At 50.4% G+C, this 22,577-nt stretch overlaps 2 protein-coding genes and 1 long non-coding RNA gene across 5 annotated transcripts; 2 read left to right on the forward strand and 1 right to left on the reverse strand.

Annotated features, from left to right (window-relative positions):
* Positions 1-69: 69 nt before the first annotated feature.
* Positions 70-6,305, reverse strand: DPAGT1 (dolichyl-phosphate N-acetylglucosaminephosphotransferase 1). The gene is made up of 9 exons (XM_008513404.2): positions 4,626-6,305; positions 4,208-4,328; positions 3,818-4,031; positions 3,423-3,569; positions 1,954-2,038; positions 1,409-1,597; positions 989-1,076; positions 684-839; positions 70-605 (listed from the first exon to the last, which is right to left on the reverse strand). Exons 1-9 carry the CDS (start codon positions 4,784-4,786, stop codon positions 540-542), a joined length of 1,227 nt encoding a protein of 408 aa, XP_008511626.2. The 5' UTR covers positions 4,787-6,305; the 3' UTR covers positions 70-539.
* LOC139083864 (uncharacterized) lies at positions 6,133-9,882 on the forward strand. Its single transcript, XR_011540889.1, has 3 exons — positions 6,133-6,266; positions 8,999-9,121; positions 9,750-9,882. It is a non-coding gene; the product is annotated as an uncharacterized lncRNA (long non-coding RNA).
* A 349-nt stretch (positions 9,883-10,231) lies between these two features.
* Positions 10,232-19,238, forward strand: C2CD2L (C2CD2 like). 3 transcript variants are annotated; one of them, XM_008513403.2, is made up of 14 exons: positions 10,232-10,941; positions 12,946-13,041; positions 13,407-13,526; positions 13,697-13,807; positions 13,904-14,020; positions 14,115-14,226; positions 14,319-14,427; positions 15,112-15,176; positions 15,267-15,394; positions 15,486-15,660; positions 16,357-16,458; positions 16,598-16,731; positions 16,819-17,104; positions 18,153-19,238. In XM_008513403.2, the coding sequence occupies exons 1-14, from the start codon at positions 10,588-10,590 to the stop codon at positions 18,362-18,364; spliced, it is 2,121 nt and encodes a 706-aa protein (XP_008511625.2). In that variant the 5' UTR covers positions 10,232-10,587; the 3' UTR covers positions 18,365-19,238. The 3 variants fall into 3 exon arrangements, with proteins under 3 accessions (XP_008511625.2, XP_070479367.1, XP_070479369.1); XM_070623266.1 differs by having other exon boundaries at positions 10,440-10,941; positions 16,595-16,731; XM_070623268.1 differs by lacking the exon at positions 16,357-16,458 and having other exon boundaries at positions 10,440-10,941; positions 16,595-16,731.
* Positions 19,239-22,577: the final 3,339 nt, after the last annotated feature.

The raw sequence follows: 22,577 nt of genomic DNA on the forward strand, positions 1-22,577 counted from the left end.
GCTGCCTCCACCAACCCTCCCAATCTACCCTAAAAAGCCCATATAGGAAATACACCTACAGGAACGACAAAAAGAAAAAACCACTTTATTGTCACCACAAGGAGCACTTGGCCCCCAGGTCAGCTCTTACTAATTAGAATACTTAATTTATAGGCAAATGTCAAGTCATCTTTCCAGCCTGTGTCCCTATCCGCAGCCAGGGTTCTAGCCCCAGGCCCAACAAATTCCTTGAGAGTCAGAGTTGTAGATAACTGCATAAAAGCTTCAGTATCCCACCTTAGGAGGCTGCAAAGATGGGATGGAGAGGGAGAGTGGCAAGTTGAAGAAAGCCATAGGCAAAGTCCAATCAATAATCACCAGAGGGCAAGAAAAGCCCAGGATGTCCATAATCACAGGGCAAAGGAAATGCTGAGGACAAAATCTGTAGGAAAATGAAGGGTGGGAGAGGCCTGGGCCAGAAGGCAGTCCTGGTCCAGAAAGAGGTTGGCCTGAGTCAGGAACCCCCGAGACTGTGAAGTAAAGGGCAATGATCACGGGACTCAGACATCATAGAAGAGTCGGACAAGCTGGTACCGAATGGAGAAGGTGACAGCACTGCCCAGGATCTGCAAGGAGAAATGGACTAGAGTAAGAACCATGGAGAAAGGGAGACAAAGAGGCGTGAACCCCATCCTCAACCGTACCTGTAGCAGCAGCAGGAACAGGGTAAGATTTCTCTCATGCATGGGCCCAAAGACTTTAAGTAGCAAGTTAATGAGGGTCATGTTGTTACACTCGGTGAAGGCACCATCCTCATTCTCACTCTGGCGCACTGTCACAAGCTGGAGGCTCTCTGCTACCTGGAGGGGCCAGGGGTGGAGAGAACTTCAGCTAATACCTATGCTTCAGGAATGCGATCTGCCTAATGCTTCCAAACTCCCCTTGGATCTGACGCAGGCCTAGGTTCCCCATTCAGGGTAGCGGCCCTACCTCCTTGTTATCCTGTTACCTTTAGAATAAAGGTGCCCAAGAAAGAGAGGCTCTTGGTCTTGAACTTGGAATAGCTCATCTCCAGTTTGCCTGTCTTGGTATTGAGTCTGCAGGGGGAAGAGAGCTTTATGTGACTGGGCAACTAGTCAAAGAACTCTCCTCATGGCGGTTAATTACTAGGAAGAGCACCGAATGTGGAGTCAAACAACCTGACATCTATTTCTGGCTCTGCTGCTTACTACTGTGTGATCAGAGCTGCTGTGAACATTAAATAAGATTATGTAAGTAAACGTGCTCTGTAATTTATAAAGGGCCAACTACATGGAAAGAGTTAGCTCTTCTTTGGGCCCACTCCCTTTGCACAGCAAATTTATAAGGCTGACTTTATGCATCCCAAGTGAAAAAGCTATGATGTCCCTTTCAAGCCCTAAGTGGCTACCTGGGTATACGGTGGCGAGGGCACGGGATGATATGCAGGAGTTGAGGCAGTGAGTAGAGGAAGTTGAACACCTGGGGCATGAAGAAGAGTAGCATGGTCTTGCTGAAGTGTCCCAAGATGCCCACCACGGCAAAGGTCATGCCAGCAAAGTAACAGAAGGTATCTCCCACAAACACCCGTGATGGGTACCTGTGCAGGGGAGAGAACCTGAGCCAGTGGCAAGAGGCATGACCAATCCTCTCACATCCCACACCTTGGTACGAGGCTAGTCTTGACCCCAGTTCTGGCTCGAAGGAGACTCTAACTCTCCCAGCAACTCTCCAGGACCCAAGGCCCTGAATTCATCTCTTCCTGGGGGTTCTACAGCACTTGTGCCCAACTACTGCTGCGTAGAGAGCAATTTAAGAATATTACCAACTGAAGACGCAGAAAACACTCAACACAGCTATGCGCAGGTATAGCTTCTCCACCAGCAGATGGTCATGATCAGGACCATACTTGCCTCATGTTCAAATAGTTGTCCCCTTATCAATAGTCCTACTTACCAGTTATGATAGAGCAATCCCAAGGTGGTGAAAAAAAAGGGTATCATGAAGTAGAGGGAAAACACATGATCATCTCGATAATCACCTTTGGAAGCAGGGGGAAAGAAAGAAGGAAAAGTTGATAGCCACTTCCCCTGCATTGCTTGGTCCTATTTTTGTCTGTGTCTAAGTTCTGTCCCAAGCTGTACTGTCCACCTCTCCCAAGTGACATTCAAGAAGTTACTACCCCTTTTATGTCATGCAGGCAATTGCCAATATTCCACCTCTTTCATGAACTCTTCCTAAACTAGTTACTGTCTTAAATTTGGTTTAGACTGTTCAGCCCTAGCTTTGAATGCCAGCTTTACTTCCTAACTGTGCAACCTTGATCACGACACATTTAACTTTTCTAAAGCTCAGTTTCCTCATCTGTAAAATACAGTTGACGACAACAGCTGCCACAAAGAGCTTGGTTACAAAGTTTAAAGGAGATCATGTTTTAAAAGTGCTCTTAGCTTTAATAAGCACTTACTGATGTCTATCAGCCAAAGACCACCAGAAACACATCTGTAGTCAAAGCTGGGTTTACTGACTTGTTGTAACAAGGGAGACTGGAAACCACACGCCACGAGGAATCACAGGATGCCTGAGTAAGGGGGAGTTAGGCAGACTTGTTATAGGATTTAAGTAATTCTGGGGAGGATGCAAGGAGGCACTGTTTTGCCCTGGACTGGGTGCTGTCAGCAGGAGTAATTCTTAATAATTTTTATTAATTATTATTTTTTTTTTCAAAGATTTTAATTTTTTCCTTTTTCTCCCCAAAGCTCCCCAGTACATAGTTGTATATTCTTTGTTGTGGGTCCTTCTAGTTGTGGCATGTGGGACGCTGCCTCAGCGTGGTTTGATGAACAGTGTCATGTCTGCGCCCAGGATTCAAACCAACGAAACACTGGGCCGCCTGCAGCAGAGTGTGCGAACTTAACCACTCGGCCACGGGGCCAGCCCCTAATTTTTATTAATTATTAATTCATCTTAATTTTTATCTAGGACGTGGGAGGAACTCTTCAGTGGTTATCTGAAGGAAGCAGCAATCACTCATATTAGCCAGAACAGGGGCAGCTTGGTCATTTTTGTGGGATGCACAGTGTTCTTGTAGTTTTATCTATGCTCACACATGGTTATGGAGGGGTCTGGTTTTTGTCTTACTTGATCATGGTCACAGAGTGACCCTGTCTGATTTTCAAGTTCTATGAAATTGTTTATGTTCAATAAGAGAAGACCACAGCCTACCAATTAGTGCCAATCCGGCTATAAATGACAGGGCTGCTATCTTCCTTTCTCACATTTAATGAATCTTAGTTATTTGCAAAGTAAATAGGTTCCCTTAGCTTCTATAATTACTGACATATTGCTTTCTTTCTGAATTCCCCAAAGCCAGATATCAGGAAAACGTAACACTCAGACTTTTCTTTACCTCCAATCCCACCTACCTTCCAGCTCCACCAGGTTGAAGACAATGATGGAAGCAGAAATGACTAACGACTGGCCAGCCTCTAGGCCGTTAATTCCTGCTAGGATATTGATGGCATTGGTACAGAATACTGCCAGCAGCCCCATGTAGACATAGTACAGGATCCCTAGAGGGGGAGAAGACAGAAAGAAAAGAAGGAGTATCACCTATAGAATGATGATTGAAGAATAGCCTTCTGAGACAAGTGGTGAGGACAGAGGATAGGATGAAGGGCCAACAGGAAGGATCTGAGAAGACACAGGGACACTTGGAGGAGAATGTGGAACACCAGGAAGGATGCTTTGCTGGATGTCTCACGGAGTAAGGGTGCCCTGAAGTAGGGGCCATAGGGGCAGTGGTGGCAGGGCTACTCACCCAAGTCCAGATGCAGGCCAAGAATTGGACGGAAAGGCTTGGGTACCACAATGGTCGTGTTGCCAAAGTTGGTAAAATAGACCATGAGAAGAGGTAGTGAGGCAGCTGTGGGCAGCAGCAGCTTATGGCGCCAGCGCAGATTCAGTACATCATCCGCGAAGCCCAGAAAAATCATGCAGCAGATGGCAAGGAGCGCACCTATCAGGGCCACAAACTGGGGGAGGCTCGCGCAGGTCACAGCTGGAGCCTACTCCCACTTCACCTTTCCTTTCAAAAACGCCTGTCTTTTCGTTCCTTCCTCAGCCCCTCCCCTAAGCCCAAACACCCCCAACTCTCTCAGGTAGCTCCCAGCCCCCAACCCCAGGCAACCGCCCCCACTAACCCACTTACTTCGTGGTGGGGGAAGGCTTTACACTGCTCCTCCACAAAGCAGTTCAGGAAAGGGAAAGGGATGAAGCAGAAGAGGATGATAAGGAAAACAGCACCGCTGATCACTCCCTGGGACTCTGGGCTGTGTCCCAGCAGAAAAGGGGTGGAGGGGGAACAGGAAAGGGGGTGTGGTTACTCACTAGTGCAGGCATTACAGTAACCTAATGCAGGGGAGGGCACCCCTGCCGCAGTCCCTGATACACCCGAGGATCACCCCCATCCTCTCCCCAGTGCTAAACAGTTCTGCCCTTCACCTCCCAGAGTCCCGGGCTGTGTGCTGGGTGAGCGCTCCGTCTTCGCGCGCAGTCCAGCACCCAGGTCCCCGCTCCTGCCCTGCCCACCCCTGTCCCCAGCCCGGGACCCGTGTGCCGCCGCTCACATCTGCTGCCGGTCGGATTTGTTGAGGTCCTGGCCACAGAGGCGCGCGGCGATGAAGTGGCCACGGAAGGCGGGGATGAGGGTGAGTGTGGCCACAAATCCCAGCAGCGAGCCGATCAAATTCACCAGCAGCGGCATCGGCAACTCCGGGAAGGCCCACATGGTGACCGGCCGGGAAGTCCGCTCCGCCAGCTCCTCAGATAACGGGCAAGTCGGGCAGAAGCCCTGAGCCCCCAGCAGTTAAGAAGTGGCCGCTCCCCACAGGCTGGGTTTTCCTACACCAGCCTGACCAAACCCCAACAACTCTGACTAGAGCCGTCCTGGGGACTCCCGCGAGCCTCTATAAGTCATCCTGCGCTCCGCCCCACCGTACTTGCGTACCCTCTGTTTCCGCCCGGATCTTGTTCGCAGAGCAACTATCACCGCGGAAGGCGGAGGCGGCCATTTTTAATATGGGCATAAGCGTAGGGACAGAAGTGTTACTTTAGACTACATCCTTTATTCCAAAGTTGAGTCATCATAGTGTTTTGAAAAAACAATTAAAGAAAAACAAATACCAGAGAAAAGGGAACCTTCGTGCACTGTTGGTAGGAATGTAAATTAGTGAACTACCATACGATCCAGCAATACCACTTCTGGGTGTTTGAAGAAAAAGAAAACACTAATTCGAAAAGATATACGCAACCCTATGTTCATTGCAGCATTATTTACAATAGCCAACATGCGAAACGTGCGAAAGCAGCCTAAGTGTCCACGGGTAGATGAATGGATAAAGAAGATGTTTTATATATATATATATAAACACACACACATATATAAATAAATTTGTTTATTTTAAAAATGGAGTATTAGCCATAAAAAAGAATGAATTCCACGTATTAGGAACAATACAGATGGATCTAAAGGATATCGTGCTGAGTGAAATAAACCAGACAGAGAAGGAAGAATACTATATGATTTCACTCATATGTGGAATCTAAAAAACAAAACAAATGAACACAAAACAAAACAGAAACAGACTCAGATACACAGAACAAATTAGTGGTTGCCAGAGGAGAGGCGGTTCGGGGGAAGAGAGAAATAGGTGAAGCGGATAACAGATACAAACTTCCAGCCATAAAATAAATGTAATGGGGATGTAATATACAGCACAGGGAATATAGTCAACAATACTGTAATAACTTTGTATAATGACAGATAGTTAACTAGTCTTATCAGGGTAATTATTTTGTAACGTGATTAACTGTTCAATCACTATGTTGTCAACCCGAAACTAACACAATATTGTATGTCAACTATACTTCAATAAAGAACAAAGGAAGGGAAAAAAGACAAAAGCGGATACTTTAACATCATATTAAAAACGTACAGCCAAAAGCGGAAAAACTCGTTGCCCGATTCCAAGATGAACGACTCCTTGTACCACGTGTCTGACGCCGCTCACACTCGATTCCACGTCAGTTTTAGCTCCGTCCGCCTCCGCAGGTCACGTTTAAAGGGGCAGTACCCCGAGTTTACCCTGGGATACCTCTGGAGCGAGAAGATGGCTATTGGAAGCAAGGAGGAGGGCAGGAGGGATGAGGATGTGGAGCAGCGCCTGCTCCTTGTAGAATACCTGTTGCCCGCGTAGTCGAAAGCCAAGGTAAACTCAACTCAGTTCCAGGAAACGCAGCTACAATTTGGAAGATGATGTAAATTCTAAAGCGTAGACGCTTGAAAAGCTCCTCCCACTCCGTGTTTTTCTTGTGCTTTTCCTTCATCGTCCCACCCACCTGCGCCCCCGCAGTAGCAGTTCGTTGCCAGGCAACCTAGCGGGTCACATCGCCATTGGAGGGGCTGGGAGTGTCCCCTTGGAGTTAACCGGTTCTTAACTTTCCTTGGTCCTGGATCGCTGCATTGTCCAAGCTCCCAATCCGAGGAGGCGAGGCTGAGGTGTTGGAAAGAGCTGAAGAAGCAGGAGAACCAGACTTAGACGTGGCTTCCTGTGAGCCTGAGAAACTCCCAGTCAGGTTTCTTCCTCCAGGTTACCGTGCTTGGCACCTGTTTCCTTGCAAATAAGAGTTCACCAGCATCTTCATTCTCTTTCATGCACACAGAGGCTCTTTGGCAACTGATTTCCATTCCTCAGGGAGGAAATCACTACCAGGGAGTTCCGGAGAGGACTCAAGTATCCTGGCACTTTGTGCGCTCTTTCAATTATAGCGTGCTCCAGGAGTCGGGTCGGGTTGACTCTTTTTAGGCCAAAGATAGTTCCTCCTGTCTCTCAAAATCAGATGTGAAATGTCTCTTCTACTTGAAGATGGCTTTAATTAACAATAAAAAGCCATATACATATAAAATATACTTTATACATATAAAGTAAACCCAGTAATTTATTGATTTTCCACCAAATTTTCAGTACCTATTATCTCACTGGTATTGTTTTTGGATGTGTGTATGGGCGTGTGTGTGCATCTGTGCCTCTTAGCCTGGGAACTCCCTAGAGGCAAGTGTTTTCTGTTCCACAGGGTGTCCCCATGGGGCTAAGGACATACAGATATCTGTATATAAGGCATCATCAAACATAATGGATCTGATCTGAAAGAGGTACAGAAGGCACTAGGAGCGCATGCAGGGAGCAATTAGTTGTGACTAGGGGAAGTGAGAGGACCTTGAGAAGGAGTAGTATCTCCAAAGATTTTAGTAGGTGGCAAGGGTGGGAGGACCTTCCAAATGGAGAAAATAAGGCGCCAGGAGCAGGTGGAAAGGAGGAGCTTGTGGGAGCCTCAGAGGAGGCAGCCTTCAGTTATCTTGTTGATCAGGAGCAGGCTGAGACTCCCTGGAGATCTGAGGGACTGTCTGTATGTGTTTCCTTTTTTATTAGGAGGCCAATCCTAATAAATCTTCCTTCCCAGCCTTTGTCTCTTTCTTCTCTAGAGATCATTAGCATCCCCACCCTCCTGCCACTGCCACTAGAAGAGGGTGGGGGCTCGTTCAAACATAAGACACTAGGGATTAATCATCCACGTATACATGTTACCATCAGAACCTGGTTACTTGGATACTTGTCATATCATCTGAATATTTTTTTTCCTGTGATGGTAAATACCCAGTTGATTATTAGACTGATTAGAAGGAGAAACAAACAAACAAACACATGACTTGGCCTCACTTGAAATTTTGTGCCTTTCCTGGTAAAAGTTCAAAACATTTGCCTGAATGCTGAAGCTGGTCCTAGGACCCACAGATCAGGCGAGCTGTCAATGGCTTTCGCTGGTTTCTTGGGCGGAGCAGACACTGTCTGCGATGCTCATCTCCTACTCGGGAGACCTTAGTGCCTCCCCGTGAGCAAGGCCAATCCACTGTTCAGTCTGATTGCTTGACAAAGCCTGTGGCAAAAATGTTTCACAGTGCCTAAAATACCACAAGACATCTTTGGATAGTCTGGGGCTATGACACTTGCAGGACTATATCTGTGGTTCTTTCCAAGCAGCTTTTCCTTTTCTTCCTGCCTCTCACCTATCAGTTTATCAGAAGTTGTGAGCCAAAAGCAAGCCCCAAGATTGCCCTTCCTATTGGGATGACATGAATGATTTTCAAAAGATGGAAACAGTATAGAAATTCTTATGGTTTACGTCTATACTGAAATATTTTCTGTTAGACTTCTTAAAGTTACAAAGAACTTGCTAATCCCTACTATGTACATAGGGGACTCAATACTGTGGGGACACCAAGTGATATAAACGCACTTGTTTCCCCCAAGGAGGCTACTTCAGCTTATTAAAGCACTTTGGTTGAATATGAGAGAAGAGAAATGAGTAAGAAGGGTCCCTACCCTTCAGCAGCTTCCTGACGAGTGGGAAAAGCAGACATATAAACAACCAGCTAGACTATAAGGCAGAATGAAATAAATGCTAGAGGTCTGAGTAACAAGTGGAAGGGAGATTGGGAGGACCGGCTAGGGAGACTCATGTAAGGCCGAATTGTGAAGCAGCATCTGGCAGCAGAGGACAAAGTGCTCAGTGGAGGGCCTGAGGAAGGAGATCCAAGAACTCAGAGAACTGAGATCCTTGGGAGGTTGGAGGGTTCCTGAAGAAGGGTTCTTGGGGGAAGAGGGTCTTCAAAGTGAAACTTTGCGCCTGGACAACTTCCTGCGCAGCCTGCTCCCCTAGCCCTAGCTGCTCTGCCCGCTGACAGCTTCCTCCTGCGTCTCTGGGTTCTGGCCCCATGTCTCTGAGTTCTCTCTTCCCTTCATTTCATTTCTTCTCCTCCCCTCAAGATTCGAAACCCACACTCTAGGAATCTTCCATGGTTTCTGGAGTCCAGTGATGATGCATGGGCAGGGCCACAGCAAGGTTACCCCATCACCTCCCCCCTCCCCATCATTTCTTACAGTGAAATCCAGGGATGCCCCAGGCTTCCTCACCACCTCTTCTGGTTCAGGCACCCTGTTGCTGACCTGCCAGGCTCTGCCTAGCTCTGCGATCCCACACTTTAGAAGGCATTGTTTACTCTCAGGTACTCATTCCTCAGACTACTGACTGGATTTGGAAGGGAGCTGTTTAACACGTTCCCTGTCTACCTCTCTAAGGAAGGCGCTGTGTGCCAAAGACCTTGCCATCTGTATGTGGAGAAGAAGGCCTCGTGGGGAATAGGGATTCCTTTAAATCCCTTTGTATGATTTTCCTCCTCCTGTCTCCGGAAAGCAATGACAAGCCCCTGTTCTATAGGAATGGAATCCACTCCCTTAAATCTAGGAAAAGGGATGGATCCTGAGGTTAGACTGTAATTATAACATTATTTTGGGGGTGCCTGTTGGGATATCGCATATTTGGATGGCAGGGTCATCTGGCTGAATCTATTGATAGTCCAGGGCTACATTGCCAGCTCCCTCCTCATTACCACCCCCTCTACACGTGCTCCACAGGCAGCAGTTGTTACTATGGAAATATATTATTTTTAAAAACAGAAGCAGCCCCAGGCTTGGGAAACATCTCCAGAACAAACCACATGAGCAAGGAGGTTAATAGGGTGTTGCTGGGTCCTAGCTCCAAGGAGAAGGAGAGTGGGGGGATGGAGGAGGTTTAATATTCCATGTTCTATTCTCAACCTCTACCAGGGTCAGGTTCTGCCCTCTCTCTGGCAGGAATCATCTGGACCTCTGTCAGGCACTTCTAGCTAAGAGGGCTGCTCTGCACCTACTTACCCAGGGCCTAGCTTTGGCCAGGAAATGGGAGCCAAGGTGCTGCTGAGCCTGGGGGTGTTTGGAGAAGGGGTCTATGCTATCCACAGAGGTCTAAACTATAGAAATCTAAGGAGCGTGGGGGAAAGCAGAGGCGGCATCTCAGGTAAGTGAAGTTATCTTTGCCTACTCTTGCCGAGAGCTCGAGCTCAGGGGAGGAGGAGTACCCCGATTCCAGGATGGGGCGGGGCGGTCAAAGATCCCTCCTGTTTTCAACCCCGGAACCTCCTCCCGTCCTGGCTAGTCCTCCCGCCCTCCTCCAGCGCCTGAGCGCCGGGCTCACCAAGCCCCGCCCGGCGCGGGTGCGGCTCCTTTAAGGGCGGGTGGGGGCGGGGCGCCGGCCGTGTTGTCAGTGTCAGCTCTGCGCACGCAACCCTCCCGGAGCCGGTGCCGGCCCGGAGCCCCCGCGTCTCTGCAGACGAGTCCCCGCCCGGGTCCGGCGGGGCCCGCGCCGTGGGAGGAGTCGGGCGCTGGCCGACGACTAGCCCAGGTCGGACTGCCGGACCTACAGAGGAGGGACCGGGACCACAGAGAGAGGGACCCCAGCGTCAAGACCCCCCAGGACCTCCTCTCATCGATCTGTGGCACCCACTAGTCCCGGGCACCCAGCCCCGGAGAGCCCCCGAGCCCGCGCGCCCAGCCCCGGGGGAGCCCGCCCCCGCCCCGCGGCCCGCCCGGGCCATGCTCCCCCGGGGCAGCGGCTGAGCCTGAGCCGGGACCGGGACCGGAGCCCGCACGGAGCATGGATCCGGGCTGGGGGCAGCGGGACGTGGGCTGGGCGGCCCTGCTGATCCTCTTCGCCGCCTCGCTGCTCACGGTGTTCGGCTGGCTGCTGCAGTATGCCCGGGGCTTGTGGCTGGCGCGGGCCCGCCGGGGCCGGGGCCGGGGACCCGCCTTAGCTGCCGAGCCCGCGGGCTCCCTGCGGGAGCTGGGCGTATGGCGCTCGTTGCTGCGGCTGCGGGCGACTCGGGCCGGCGCCGCTGAGGAGCCAGGTATCCGGGGCCTCCTGGCGTCGCTCTTCGCCTTCAAGTCTTTCCGGGAGAACTGGCAGCGGGCTTGGGTGCGAGCGCTGAACGAGCAGGCCTGCAGGGACGGGGTGAGTTGGACAGGAGCACCTACGTGGTCCGCTCACTCAGCCTTTGCTTTCAGGGGAGGGACTGCTCATGCCAGGAAGCCGGATGGGGGTGGGGATCAACTGGGGAACCCCCATGGCTTCTCTTCCCCTACGGGATCAGAGAAAAGGGTGCAGGTGAGGCTAGAGGTTGCAGAAATCCCGCTATGTCCCAAATCCTCTATTCTTGTGGTCAGGGTACTCTTTGGCTCCAAACCCATGCACAAGTTGCTGTTCTCATAGCAACGCTAATCCCTGTGCCTGAGGGCACTTCCGTCTAGCCTGGGTGCTGGTTGTGTTGGTGGGTGGGGGGGTTAGAAGAGAGACAGGTGCACCTGCAGAAGGAAATTGCCTGGTCCTCATGCCACCACACCCAGCTAGCCTTTCATGCCCCAAATCCTTGGTGTGATCAGGCAGATCCCCAAGGAGCCTGAATTACCCCCCACCTCCCACCCCTCTGTAATTTCACTGCTACAACTAAGACATCCTTCTGCATGCTGACCTACAGTGTATGTGTTGAGGAAGGGTGTTCAGGTGGAAAACAGATTGACAATCTAAGCCCTTCCCAGTAGATGAGCCTGGAGCTGCCCCTTGAGGGTCAGTCACAAACCAGCCCAGCCTACTTCCTCCCGTTGCACCATGGGCATCTGGCCTCCCAGGAAGTGGGGCAGGAAGCGTGGTCATAAGATTGAGGTGGGGTGGGAGGTAGAGGCTTCCCTCTCGCGGAGCCCTCCTCATCTTGGCCCAGTGATCTCTCCTTGCCTTCCCAGTCCATCAGCCCCTTGCTTAGAGAGTTCTTCATTTCCAGCCACCACTAGTCTGGGGGCTTTACTTTACTAGCTCTCCAGATGCCTGGAAACAGAAGTGGCCACACAAGAAGTTGCTCTGTCTCCTCTGCCCAGCAGAAAGCCAGATGGCATATGTCAGTCTATACCTTCAACTCACCCCTCCACCCAGCTCTTCCTGTACCTTGTCCCTGGGTCAGGAGCAACTCCCCAGGACAGCTGACTCAGCCGGACATTGGCCTCCCTTGCAGGGGGTGGGGAGACTGGGGTTCCAAGCATCCATCTCCCCATCTCCCTGGGCCTGGCCTTGGAATGAGACAGCTATAGGAACAGAAAATTTGGCTTCTCCTGGTTTGCCAGGCAAATGAACATTGCGGATTTGTTTCCTCCCATCCCAAGACCCAAGGAAGAGCTGCCAGCTCAGTCTGTGCCTCTTCTTCAATTCTTCTTCCCATCCTGATCTCCAGATGGGGCTGCAGTAGGTTGCTTCCACTGCTGTGGAAGAATTAGGAAGCTCTTTCAAGACCTAAGCTAAGCGGCTTTCTGCTCCCTAATACCACCCTGCTGTCTGCCCTGAGGAATTAGCCGGGCCCCTCTGAGCCCTCTGAGCTTGCTTTTCTTCCCAGTCCCTCTGGTAAAGTTCCCCAAGGCCTTGCTGAGCTAGTTTTCATCTCCAAGAATATGGATAGAGTCATATTCTTGCGCCTCCACATCCTATTTATCTGGAAGAAGGCTTAGCCTCGTTTCTCCAGCTCTTGTCTTGAATAAGTGGCCCTATTGCTTTCACCCTTAGCTCAGCCATGTCTCTTTCTGCCCAGCTATTATATATGGGTGGCAACCAACACCTTTATTATTGTTTTCTATGCACACGTTTCTTTGGGGGTAGAATGGGGGATGAAGAGGAAGGTGGAGGGAGAAGAGGGAGGCTCCAGGTATTCCAGGAGGAATCTAGGGTCTTCAGCTCAAGGTGATCTGGTCTCTGAGGTGGTCTAGCTCCCCAGTTCTCCCTAGCAGCTGCAGGCCCCTGGAGAGGCAGGGTTGGAGGGGTGCACTTCCTGTCATAAAGCCCTGAGCTAAGGAGGGACCAGAAGCCAGCCTGCAGCTGAGGCCTCCACACTGCCAGGGCCCAGCTAGCAACTGAGCAGGCCAGATCTGTGGGGGGTGGCTCCAGAGACCTGATCCTATGCCCACATTACTCCCTCAGAGCTCCATCCAAATCGCATTTGAAGAGGTGCCCCAACTCCCACCGGGAGCCAGCATTAGTCACGTGACCTGCGTAGACCAATCAGAGCGCACCATGGTAAGGGTCTGCTGGGCACTGCCTTCTTTAGGGCCTAAGGAGGGCTGGTCCCAAGAGTTCCCTTTAGTCCAAGGGTTCTTAACCTGAAGTCCGTGCATGCCTTAGGGATCCAAGGATTAGCTTTAGGAGGTCTGAGAATCCCACTGAAGTTACATGCAAAATGTGGTACATGTGTGTAGATCTATATTTTCTGGAGAGAGGAGTCTTTGGCTTGCATCTGATTCTTTTATGGGTTTGTGACCTCAAAAAGGTGATCCCAAGGACAACTGAAGTGGGGAGGGGTCTGCTGACCCATTTAGGGCAGGGCAAAGCAGGGTTGAGCTCCCTTCCTCCGTGCCTGACCCTCCTTCCCTCGCCTGTCTCAGGTGCTGCATTGCCAGCTCTCTGCTGAAGAGGTGATGTTCCCAGTCTCTGTGACCCAGCAGTCCCCCGCTGCCGTCTCCATGGAGACCTACCACGTCACTCTGACACTGCCACCAACACAGGTGGAGGGGGATGTGGGAAACTGAGTTGGGCAGGGGGTGGTTCGATTACCTCAGCCTTTTCAGTTTGGTTCCTGTCTAGGATGGAATTTGGGAAGGAAGGGTCCTGGGGAGTTGGGAGTAGTTGGAGGAGTGGGGCAAGTCAAGCCAATCCCTTTGTCCCTTGTCCCTAGTTGGAAGTCAACCTGGAGGAAATCCCTGGTGGGGGACTGCTTGTATCCTGGGCCTTCACTGATCGCCCAGATCTCAGCCTGACGGTGCTTCCCAAGCTGCAGGCCAGGGAGGTAAGGGGGTAGGGCTGGCGGGGAAGAAGCACAGCAAGGAGAGGGAGGCAGAGCTGGAGGCCCCACCTCTTTGTTCTCCTCTTCTCCTCCCTGCAGAGAGGTGAGGAGGAAGTAGAGCTCTCCACTATTGAAGAACTGATCGAGGATGCCATAGTCAGCACCCAGCCAGCCATGATGGTCAACCTCAGGGCTTGCTCTGCCCCTGGAGGCCTGGTGAGTAGGCACTCAAAGCAAATAGTTTGCATGCATACTGTCCCCAGGGTACTATGTTGGGATTCTTGCTCTTTTTACCTCCTTCTGCTCTTAGGTACCGAGTGAGAAGCCACCCATGTTGCCCCAGGCCCAGCCAGCCATCCCCAGACCTACCAGGTTATTCCTACGGCAGCTTCGAGCATCTCACCTGGGGAGTGAGTTGGAAGGTGAGAGCTAGAAGTGGCTAGGGGATGGCCTCTCTATTCCTTAGTGGCTTCCCATCTTTGATCTGAGCATCCTCTAATTTCTGGTCTTACAGGCAGTGGGGAACTGTGTTGTGTAGCTGAACTCAACAACCCCATGCAACAGAAGTGGACCAAGCCCATGAGGGCTGGCCCAGAGGTGGAGTGGACCGAGGACCTGGCACTGTAAGGAGTGACTCCCCCACCCCCACCCCTGCTCCCATGGACACACTGAGGCTCAAACCCTTCCAGCATAGCCCTGGCATGAATCAGCTCTGTTTTCAGTAAACCTTGGTGTGAGCCCCTATTGTATGCCAGGCCCAGCCTAGGTCCTGGGGATACAGACCTGGCCAAGATACACCCCCACATCCTACTGCTGAGTTGATTGCAGGCTTGAGGCAGAGACAGATGTACATAAAGAAGATGGTATAAGTGTTCCAGTCGAGGTTTACACGAAGCGCTTATGTGATCCCACATAAGGATCAGAGTAGGCTTCATGGAGGAGGTGGCATTTAAACTACATCTTAGAGCAAGAGCAGGATTTCAACAGAGTGTGAGAGAAAAGTATTCTTGGCAGAAGGAGCAGCTTGAGCAAAAGAAAGAGGGTGTTTGGACATGGAGAGACTAGGAAGGCAGGATGGGGCAGGACCAGGGAGGCCTTGAAGGCCCAGCTGAGGAGTACGGTCTCCACTCGAGCCTTGTCCCATTCTCTTGAGAAGAGAGTATTTGGAGGCAGGAATTAATCTGATTGGGGCACTTGTCCCATCTTATTTATGTGCAGCTCCCTCTGCCTCTGGTCTGTGATCAACTCAAACGTGGATTCAGTTTGCTAATCTTCCCCCTCCCTGCCCCATCTCCTCTTGGCCACAGGGATCTGGGTCCCCAGAGCCGGGAACTGACCCTCAAAGTGCTGAGGAGCAGCAGCTGTGGAGACAGTGAGTATGGGGCAGGGAGGGGTCCCTCTGGGTGGGTGCTGAGTGGGGCCTGGTCATGGGCCCAGCTCACTGTGCCACCCCCTTCCCCAGCTGAACTCTTGGGCCAGGCCACACTGTCTGTGGGCTCCCCTTCCAGACCACTATCCAGAAGACAGGTGTGCCCACTCATTCCTGGGCCAGGGAAAGCCCTGGGACCGGCAGCCACCATGGCAGTGGAGGTGAGAAGCTGACCCTTGGGAGAAGGTGGGGGCACACAGGGGAAGGGCAGTCTTTGAGGCCCTGCCTCTTTGCTCTTCCACCCCTCGGCAGCTTCAGTATGAGGAGGGCTCCCCCCGGAACCTGGGCACTTCCACCCCCTCCACTCCACGCCCCAGCATCACGCCCACCAAGAAGATTGAGCTGGACCGGACCATCATGCCCGATGGCACCATTGTCACCACGGTTACCACTGTCCAGTCCCGGCCCCGTGTAGACGGCAAATTAGGTAAAGAGGAGGAGCCCAGCTCTAGCCAGGGGCCCCGGACTGCAGATCCGTGGCAGGACAGGGAAAGGGCAGGGGAAGCCCTGCTTCCAGCTCCCCCTATTCTCCGACCACATCTTCCTCATTATCCTTGTTTCCGTCAAACTTTCCCTTACATCCCTCCATTTCCCAGCTGTCCTCTCCCCCTTCAATCCTGGATCTGCCAGCCCCTCATACAGGACTCCTGCTCTTCCAGCTCCCCAAGATCCCCCTTGTCTTTTCACAGATCTCTTCCCTTCCCCCTCTAGCCCCAACTGCCTAATTGTCCCTTCCTCTACCCTCAACATTCCAGCCCCCTGGGGGATCCTCTAACAAACCCAAAGGCCTCTGTGTATTTCTCCCACTCCCAGGGGCCCTCCATGACATTTCTCCCATCTCTAGGGGTCCTTTGGAAGTCCCCCTACCTCCAATGGACCCCTGTGCATCTCCGTATACTCACGATATTTTCATGGCATCTCTCCACACCCTCAGTGGGCCTCGTGGCATTTTGGTTCCTGTGGTGTCCTTTTGTCCCTATGGCATCTTCTTAATTACCCCTGTGATTAATCATCCCTTAGTCACCCCTGCCCTCTGAGTCAACCAAAGTCTCAACAAAGACAGTAGGGGGTGGGGGCCACTCTAAAGCACCTCGCAGCTCACTGACCCTCCCCCACCCACCAGACTCCCCCTCCCGCTCCCCGTCCAAGGTGGAGGTGACTGAGAAGACAACAACTGTGCTGAGTGAGAGTGGTGGCCCCAGCAGTACCTCCCACAGCAGCAGCCGTGAGTGGGGAATTGGGAAGTGTGAGTGTTGGTTGGCACCGGGGCCCCAGGGTCAAAAACCGCTTTGGATGGGGCACAGTTCAAGTCCAGGAAGGAGCCAGGGAAGAGACAGGTTATCTGTCCTCTGTACCTCCAGCAGGGGAGAGCCACCTTTCCAACGGCTTGGACCCTGTGGCAGAGACAGCAATTCGCCAGCTCACTGAGCCCAGCGGGCGGGCAGCCAAGAAGACACCCACCAAGCGTAGCACTCTCATCATCTCTGGTGTTTCCAAGGTAACGGGGCTCTGGGGAGAAGAGCTGGGATAGGGAGAAAGCCCTAATGGGTCACTCCTGCCCATTAAAACTTGTCCCTCTTGCCAGGTGCCCATTGCTCAGGACGAGTTGGCACTGTCCCTGGGCTATGCGGCATCCCTGGAAGCCTCAATGCAGGATGATGCAGGGACCAGCGGAGGTCCCTCTTCGCCTCCCTCAGACCCACCAGCCATGTCCCCAGGGCCCCTAGATGCCCTCTCCAGTCCCACGAGTGTCCAGGAAGCGGATGAGACAACACGTTCGGACATTTCTGAGAGGCCATCGGTGGATGATGTTGAGTCAGAAACAGGGTCCACTGGTGCCCTGGAGACCCGCAGCCTCAAGGATCATAAAGGTGAGGAGATACTGGCAGCCCCCCCTCTTCTTTTATACCCAGTATCATGACCTGGGTCCAACCGGATACTGAGGGACATGGGAGCCTCCAGCCAGTTTGCCTTCTCCTTCCTCCCCTAGGGATCACTAGAGTTCCCAGCCTGGTTCAGCCAAACTAGAGTAGAAGGGGAACTTGATGCCTTGGGGCCTGGCCTGGATCTGACAGGCTTGAGTGATAGGAAGGGATGCCAAAGTATTTCCCCTTTCATCCATTTTTCTTTCTTCCTGAGTCTAAGCACATATCTTCCTTCCCTCATTCTTTTTTTTTTTTTTTCTTCCCTTTCATTCTATACTCTCTCCCCAGTGAGTATAAGAAATTCTACCCTGGGCCAACCCTAGGAGTGTCCCTCTGGCAGTGACACAATCCGTGGATAGCTGTGGTGCTTCTAACTTCTAAGGATGTGGGGCTTGCTCCCAGACATCTTCATCCCTCTGCCAATGAGTCTGTCAACCACGAATGTATTTAACTATTTATGATTTAAGCTTGCATCACTTCTTGAGATAATGAGACTCCTAAGTCCCAAGCCTGCTGTGTAAGCACCTTCCTCAGTATGATGGTCCTGAATTCACCTCTTTGAAGTTTTCCAGACACACAGCTTCCTGCTCACATCCTGGAATTTGGTAAACAAGTCAGTGTCAACCCACCTTGTTCCTTCACGATTTCATAAGCTTCTAGGAAAAGCCTTTGCTCAGCCTTTATGTTTCCATAGTAAAGAGGCCCAGTCGTTAAGTCTGTCCTCACAGAGCAGCCGGCCCCATGACGTTCCTCCTCAGGGCCAGTAGGCAGGGGTGCACACAGTCCCATGAGCCCTACCATCTTATTCTCAGGAAGGATAAAGGGCGTGTTTTGTCTCTACTTTTTTTCCTAAGGAAGGCTGATTTCTAGGCCAAGGGACTGGTTCTGTTCTACATCTTCGACCCCTCCATGCTTGGTCCTTTCTCTGCACCCCACCTCACCCCACCCCCATTGTGCCCCTCTCTCTGTCTCAGCCTCCCCTCTTCCCCCACAGTGAGTTTCCTGCGCAGCGGCACCAAGCTCATCTTCCGCCGGAGGCCTCGACAGAAGGAAGCTGGTCTGAGCCAATCACACGATGACCTCTCCAACGCGACAGCCACACCTAGTGTCCGAAAGAAGGCTGGCAGTTTTTCTCGCCGCCTCATCAAGCGCTTTTCCTTCAAATCCAAACCCAAGGCCAATGGCAACCCCAGCCCCCAGCTCTGAGGGCCCTCCTCACCTCCTGAGCTAGGAGAGGGCAGGAGTACTCTCAGCCCCTTCCCCACATCCCCTTCCATTCCCCTTCCTGGATTCCCAGCAGCCTGGGCCGGGGAAGCCCTCTGGGTTCCAGGAAGCCCTGTCCACTCTGGGCTGTGGGGCCAGTTGGAAGGGTTCTTGCAAAGGGAAGCTTGTGAGAGCTGAGGACATAGAAGAGGGAGTGGGTGGCTGGGAGTAAGAGGAGGGCTCTGTCCTGGCATGTGTGGGCATTCCTCAGAACTGTTTGCCTGCTGTTGACTCTGGCCCCTCAGTGGAGTCCCAGGGTGCTCAGCTCCTCAGCTGATCCTTCCTTCCTTATTTATTCTCTTTTCTATTTATATGTGTGGTTCAGGATCCTCAGTGAACAGATGATAGAGGGCATCTCTCCCAGGTGACCCTTCTTTCCTGTCCCAGAAGGGTAGGCAATGCCCTTTGGGATGGGGCTCCCACACCTCCCTCAGGTCCCCACTCCGACCAGCACCAATGTCTGCCTCTGAGAACACTGGCAGCTTATAGAAAGCCGGGCCGGTGCCCGGGATGGGGGGCAGGTACTCCCCACCACCCTGCCTCCCCTTCTGCTCCTCATCCCTCCCTCCCCCTTTATTACCGTTTTTGTACTTGATGCCTTCTCTGTGAGCAGTGGCTCTGTTGGAAGGAGGGAGCCAGGAGCCTGGTGGGAAGCCTTCCCCAGAAAAAAATGGCTTTAGGGGCTTTATTTAAAGACTGTGTGATGATGGAGCAAGAGCAGGGCTGCACCTCTGTATGTGGGAGATGATGATGTCCATTGCTGTGTGATGGCTTGGAATTTAATTTATTAAATTAAAGTCAAATTGGAGTTTATAAACTGGACAACTGGTTATCCTTTGAAAGGCAAATGGGTAGTGAGGCTATGTGTTGATGGAGCAGGAGGATCAGAGACAGCGGCCCAGAGAGTGAGGTGGGGTAGGTGACACACATATTGGGTCTGCTAAGAAGTTCCTGCAGGGAGGAAGGCACATGTAGAGAGACGACTAGAAGAACAAGAGTCTTTGAAGGGTGAAGTTGTAGCAAAAACGTCAATCAGAAAAAAATGTCAATTGGCTAGTACAGGCATCTTCATTCCCCTTTCTTGAACAGGCTGCTGCTTCCAGGATATAATAGAGCCCAGAGCATGGCCTCTCGATCTAGACTGCCCGGATTTGAGTCCCAGCTCCACTAATTACCAGTGTGACCTTGGGCAAATTATGTAGCCTTAGAGTGCCTCGGTTTTCTCATCTGTAAAATGGGGACTGCGCTAATGGTAGCTATCACTCGGTTGTGGGTGAGGTGTAAATGAGTAAAGTGCTTAGAACTCTGCTGACAAATAGTCAGTGCTGAAGAAGTGGTAACTGTTGCCTCAGAAGAGACAGATTGGGAGGGGGAAGTCTTATAAGGGTTTCATCATGCTAAAAAGCCTTTCATTCCCAAATGTGGGCAAGTTTCAAGGAGTTATGGATACTAGCAAACTCTACATCCCACATTCCTGTTCTCTGGGACCTTACACAGGGCTTGAACCAGGTTAGCTGCTGCAGGATGTCAGACAGAGCACTGGACCAGGGACGGAAAACCTGAGTGTGCCACAGACACACCAAGTGACCTTGAGCAGACCAGTTCTCCTTTCTTAACTTCAACTTCCTCATCTCTAAAATGAAGAGTGGCCTTGATAATCATTCAGGTCTGAGTTATCCAGCCTTGCTATTCTGACTTACCTACATCACAGGGGGTTCCAGACACAGGCGGCGCCTTTGGGTAGGCAGCATGGAATTGTTAATATTCCCCATGCTCCTGTTCATACTAGCCACAGAATGGGATAGTTAGAAAGAGTAGCAGAGTTTGGATACTTGGTTAATTTGTATATAGTGACATGCTCAACTCTAGGTCATGAAAACTCCAAGAGATTTATCAAGCTGCTTCCCCTGATCTAAGAAATGCAACTCTTAGTGGTTCACAGAGGAGCAGTTTGTTTGTTTACCAACATGACAAGACAGCCTAACACACTGAACTTGAAATTTCACAGGAAACTTTTGTGGGTGGGAGAGCACGTCCTCTGATTCCCCCTGGACCTGTGGCCTGAGTGGACGGGACCTGGAAGTTGTACTCAGCTTCCAGTGCTAAGCTGCCCAGAGCTCAACGGAATCACATATATTTTGTAGTGAAGAAGAGCCTGGTCATCTTCCAAAAATAGGGATTTTAAAAATGAATGCAAATTACATATATATGGTAACATAAAAACTAGACTATTGGTGGTGAACATAATGCAGTCTACACAGAAATTGAAATACAATAAGGTACACCTGAAATTGACACAATGTTATAAGCCAATATGACCTCAATTAAAAAACAAAGAAAAGAAAAAATTTCAGAGCAAATATCAAATCCAGGGCTGTACTTTGGTTCCATTGTTTAGATCTCAGGAGGATGTAAGATGATGCTTCATAGAACCTTTTAAATAGACAATAACAACAAAAAACATGAACACAAAAGAAACACAAAACACTTTAATCAACCGTTTCCATTTTACACTTTCGGAAGAGATCCATAGCTTTTGATGAGCATGAATTATGCTTTTAAGTTTTTGTGGCAGTTTTTAAAGAACAAATCTGAGTTATCCAGCCAAAATTGTGGCTTGTTTTCAAAAGAAGCAGATTGAGATGGAAGTAAACTATGCTAGACAGCAAGACACTGCCTCAAATTTTGGAAACATATGTGTGGATCTCAGAGCTATCGTGAAATTTTTGCTCTGTAAAAATTGTTTGAGTCTACACAGCTCTGTGAATGAACTTTTTCTTCATGAAGTTGCTAAATTAAAGCTAAGAGCCATCTTGTCTTATAAATGTCAATTAAAATAAGGTTGGCATTTCATGAAGTATTACTATAACTATGTGCTTTTGAATGAATAAAGTTGATAAAATATAATTGTTACTTTTGAATTATATTTTAAAATTCCTATTTTAAAATAAGGACAAAACTGCAATTCAGTGCTGTTAGTAACTAACTTCATGCACAAATTTCTGATTTTATTATGACTTTGTTATTTTTAATGATGTCTTTAAGTTCTTTTTTTTATATTGGGCATTTAATATGTTTTCTGATTATACAAACTATGTAGGATTATTTTTAGGTTAGAAAATATAGAAAAATATAACAGTAAAATAGGTATCAATCCCAATGAGCTTTACTAAGGTACATGACTTATTTAACAAATATGTTTTGAACCCTTACTGAGTTTCAGCCACTAAGCTAAGTGAAGGGGTTATAAAGGTGAAGAACGCATACAATCCCTGCCCTCCCTCACTGAACTGAGTCTGAGGAATGCAGACAAGTAAACAGGCAAATACTATACAACGTGATAGAGCCCTTATGGGGAAATACAGGAAACGGATGTCAAGGAAGACTTCTTGGAAAAAGAAGCATCTTCACTGAGACCTGAAGAATGAGTAGGAATCAGTCAAATTTACGTGGGAGAGGGAGACAGGGAAGTGTTCCACGCAGAGGAAACAGCAAGTTGTACAAGGAAGGAGAGGTAAAAGGCGGCTAGGTGTGGTGGAGAAACTGAAAGAAATTTGGGGCTGAAGAGCAGGAAGTCAGGTGGAGAAGGACTCAAGACACAGTTGGAGAAGTATGCAGGGCCCAGATGCTGAAAAGTGTAGAAAGCCTCAGCACGGTTTTGGGGTTTTGGCCTAAGGGCAACGGAATGCCTTAGAGTGTTTAAGAGGGGGATGGTGGTTTGATCTGATCTGCTCTTTGAGTGCTCTTTGGAGAATGGTTTGGTGGGAACCAAGAGTGTACACAGTGGAACCAGTTGTTAGTGTAGACATCAGGGCGGGACGTCGTTAATGGACTAGGGCGGGAACGGTGAAGATTAAGAACGCAGGATGAGTTTGAGAGATCCTGTGTTTAAAGAGGTAGAATTTGCAGGACTTGGCAATGGACTGGATGTAACGGGTGACGGAGGAATCAGGGATGACTACCGGCTTTCCGACTCGGAGCGGATGGATGACATGGTCTTTCACTGAGCCTAGCCACACAGAAGGCAGAGGTGTGCGGGAAAGACAGCATGGCACAGGAAAAGCAATATTTGAGAGATAAGAAGATTAAGAGGGTGAAGGATAGAGGTAAGACCCTCAGTTTGGGTCGAGCAGGGCTGGCACGCTGAGCAGCCAAC

This window comes from Equus przewalskii, chromosome 6 (assembly GCF_037783145.1).
Source record: "Equus przewalskii isolate Varuska chromosome 6, EquPr2, whole genome shotgun sequence".
Lineage (NCBI taxonomy): Eukaryota > Metazoa > Chordata > Mammalia > Perissodactyla > Equidae > Equus > Equus przewalskii.

Excerpts from the sequence above, each read along its gene's own strand:
- DPAGT1 (XM_008513404.2), bottom strand. The coding sequence starts at position 4,786 with ATGTGGGCCTTCCCGGAGTTGCCGATGCCGCTGCTGGTGAATTTGATC. Across the intron at positions 3,570-3,817 it reads TGGCCTGCATCTGGACTTGG|GGATCCTGTACTATGTCTAC; the intron begins GTGAGTAGCCCT and ends CTCCCCCTCTAG. Across the intron at positions 606-683 it reads TGTTCCTGCTGCTGCTACAG|ATCCTGGGCAGTGCTGTCAC; the intron begins GTACGGTTGAGG and ends TTCTCCTTGCAG.
- C2CD2L (XM_070623266.1), top strand. The coding sequence starts at position 10,588 with ATGGATCCGGGCTGGGGGCAGCGGGACGTGGGCTGGGCGGCCCTGCTG. Across the intron at positions 13,042-13,406 it reads ACCAATCAGAGCGCACCATG|GTGCTGCATTGCCAGCTCTC; the intron begins GTAAGGGTCTGC and ends CGCCTGTCTCAG. Across the intron at positions 14,227-14,318 it reads CCTGGGGAGTGAGTTGGAAG|GCAGTGGGGAACTGTGTTGT; the intron begins GTGAGAGCTAGA and ends CTGGTCTTACAG.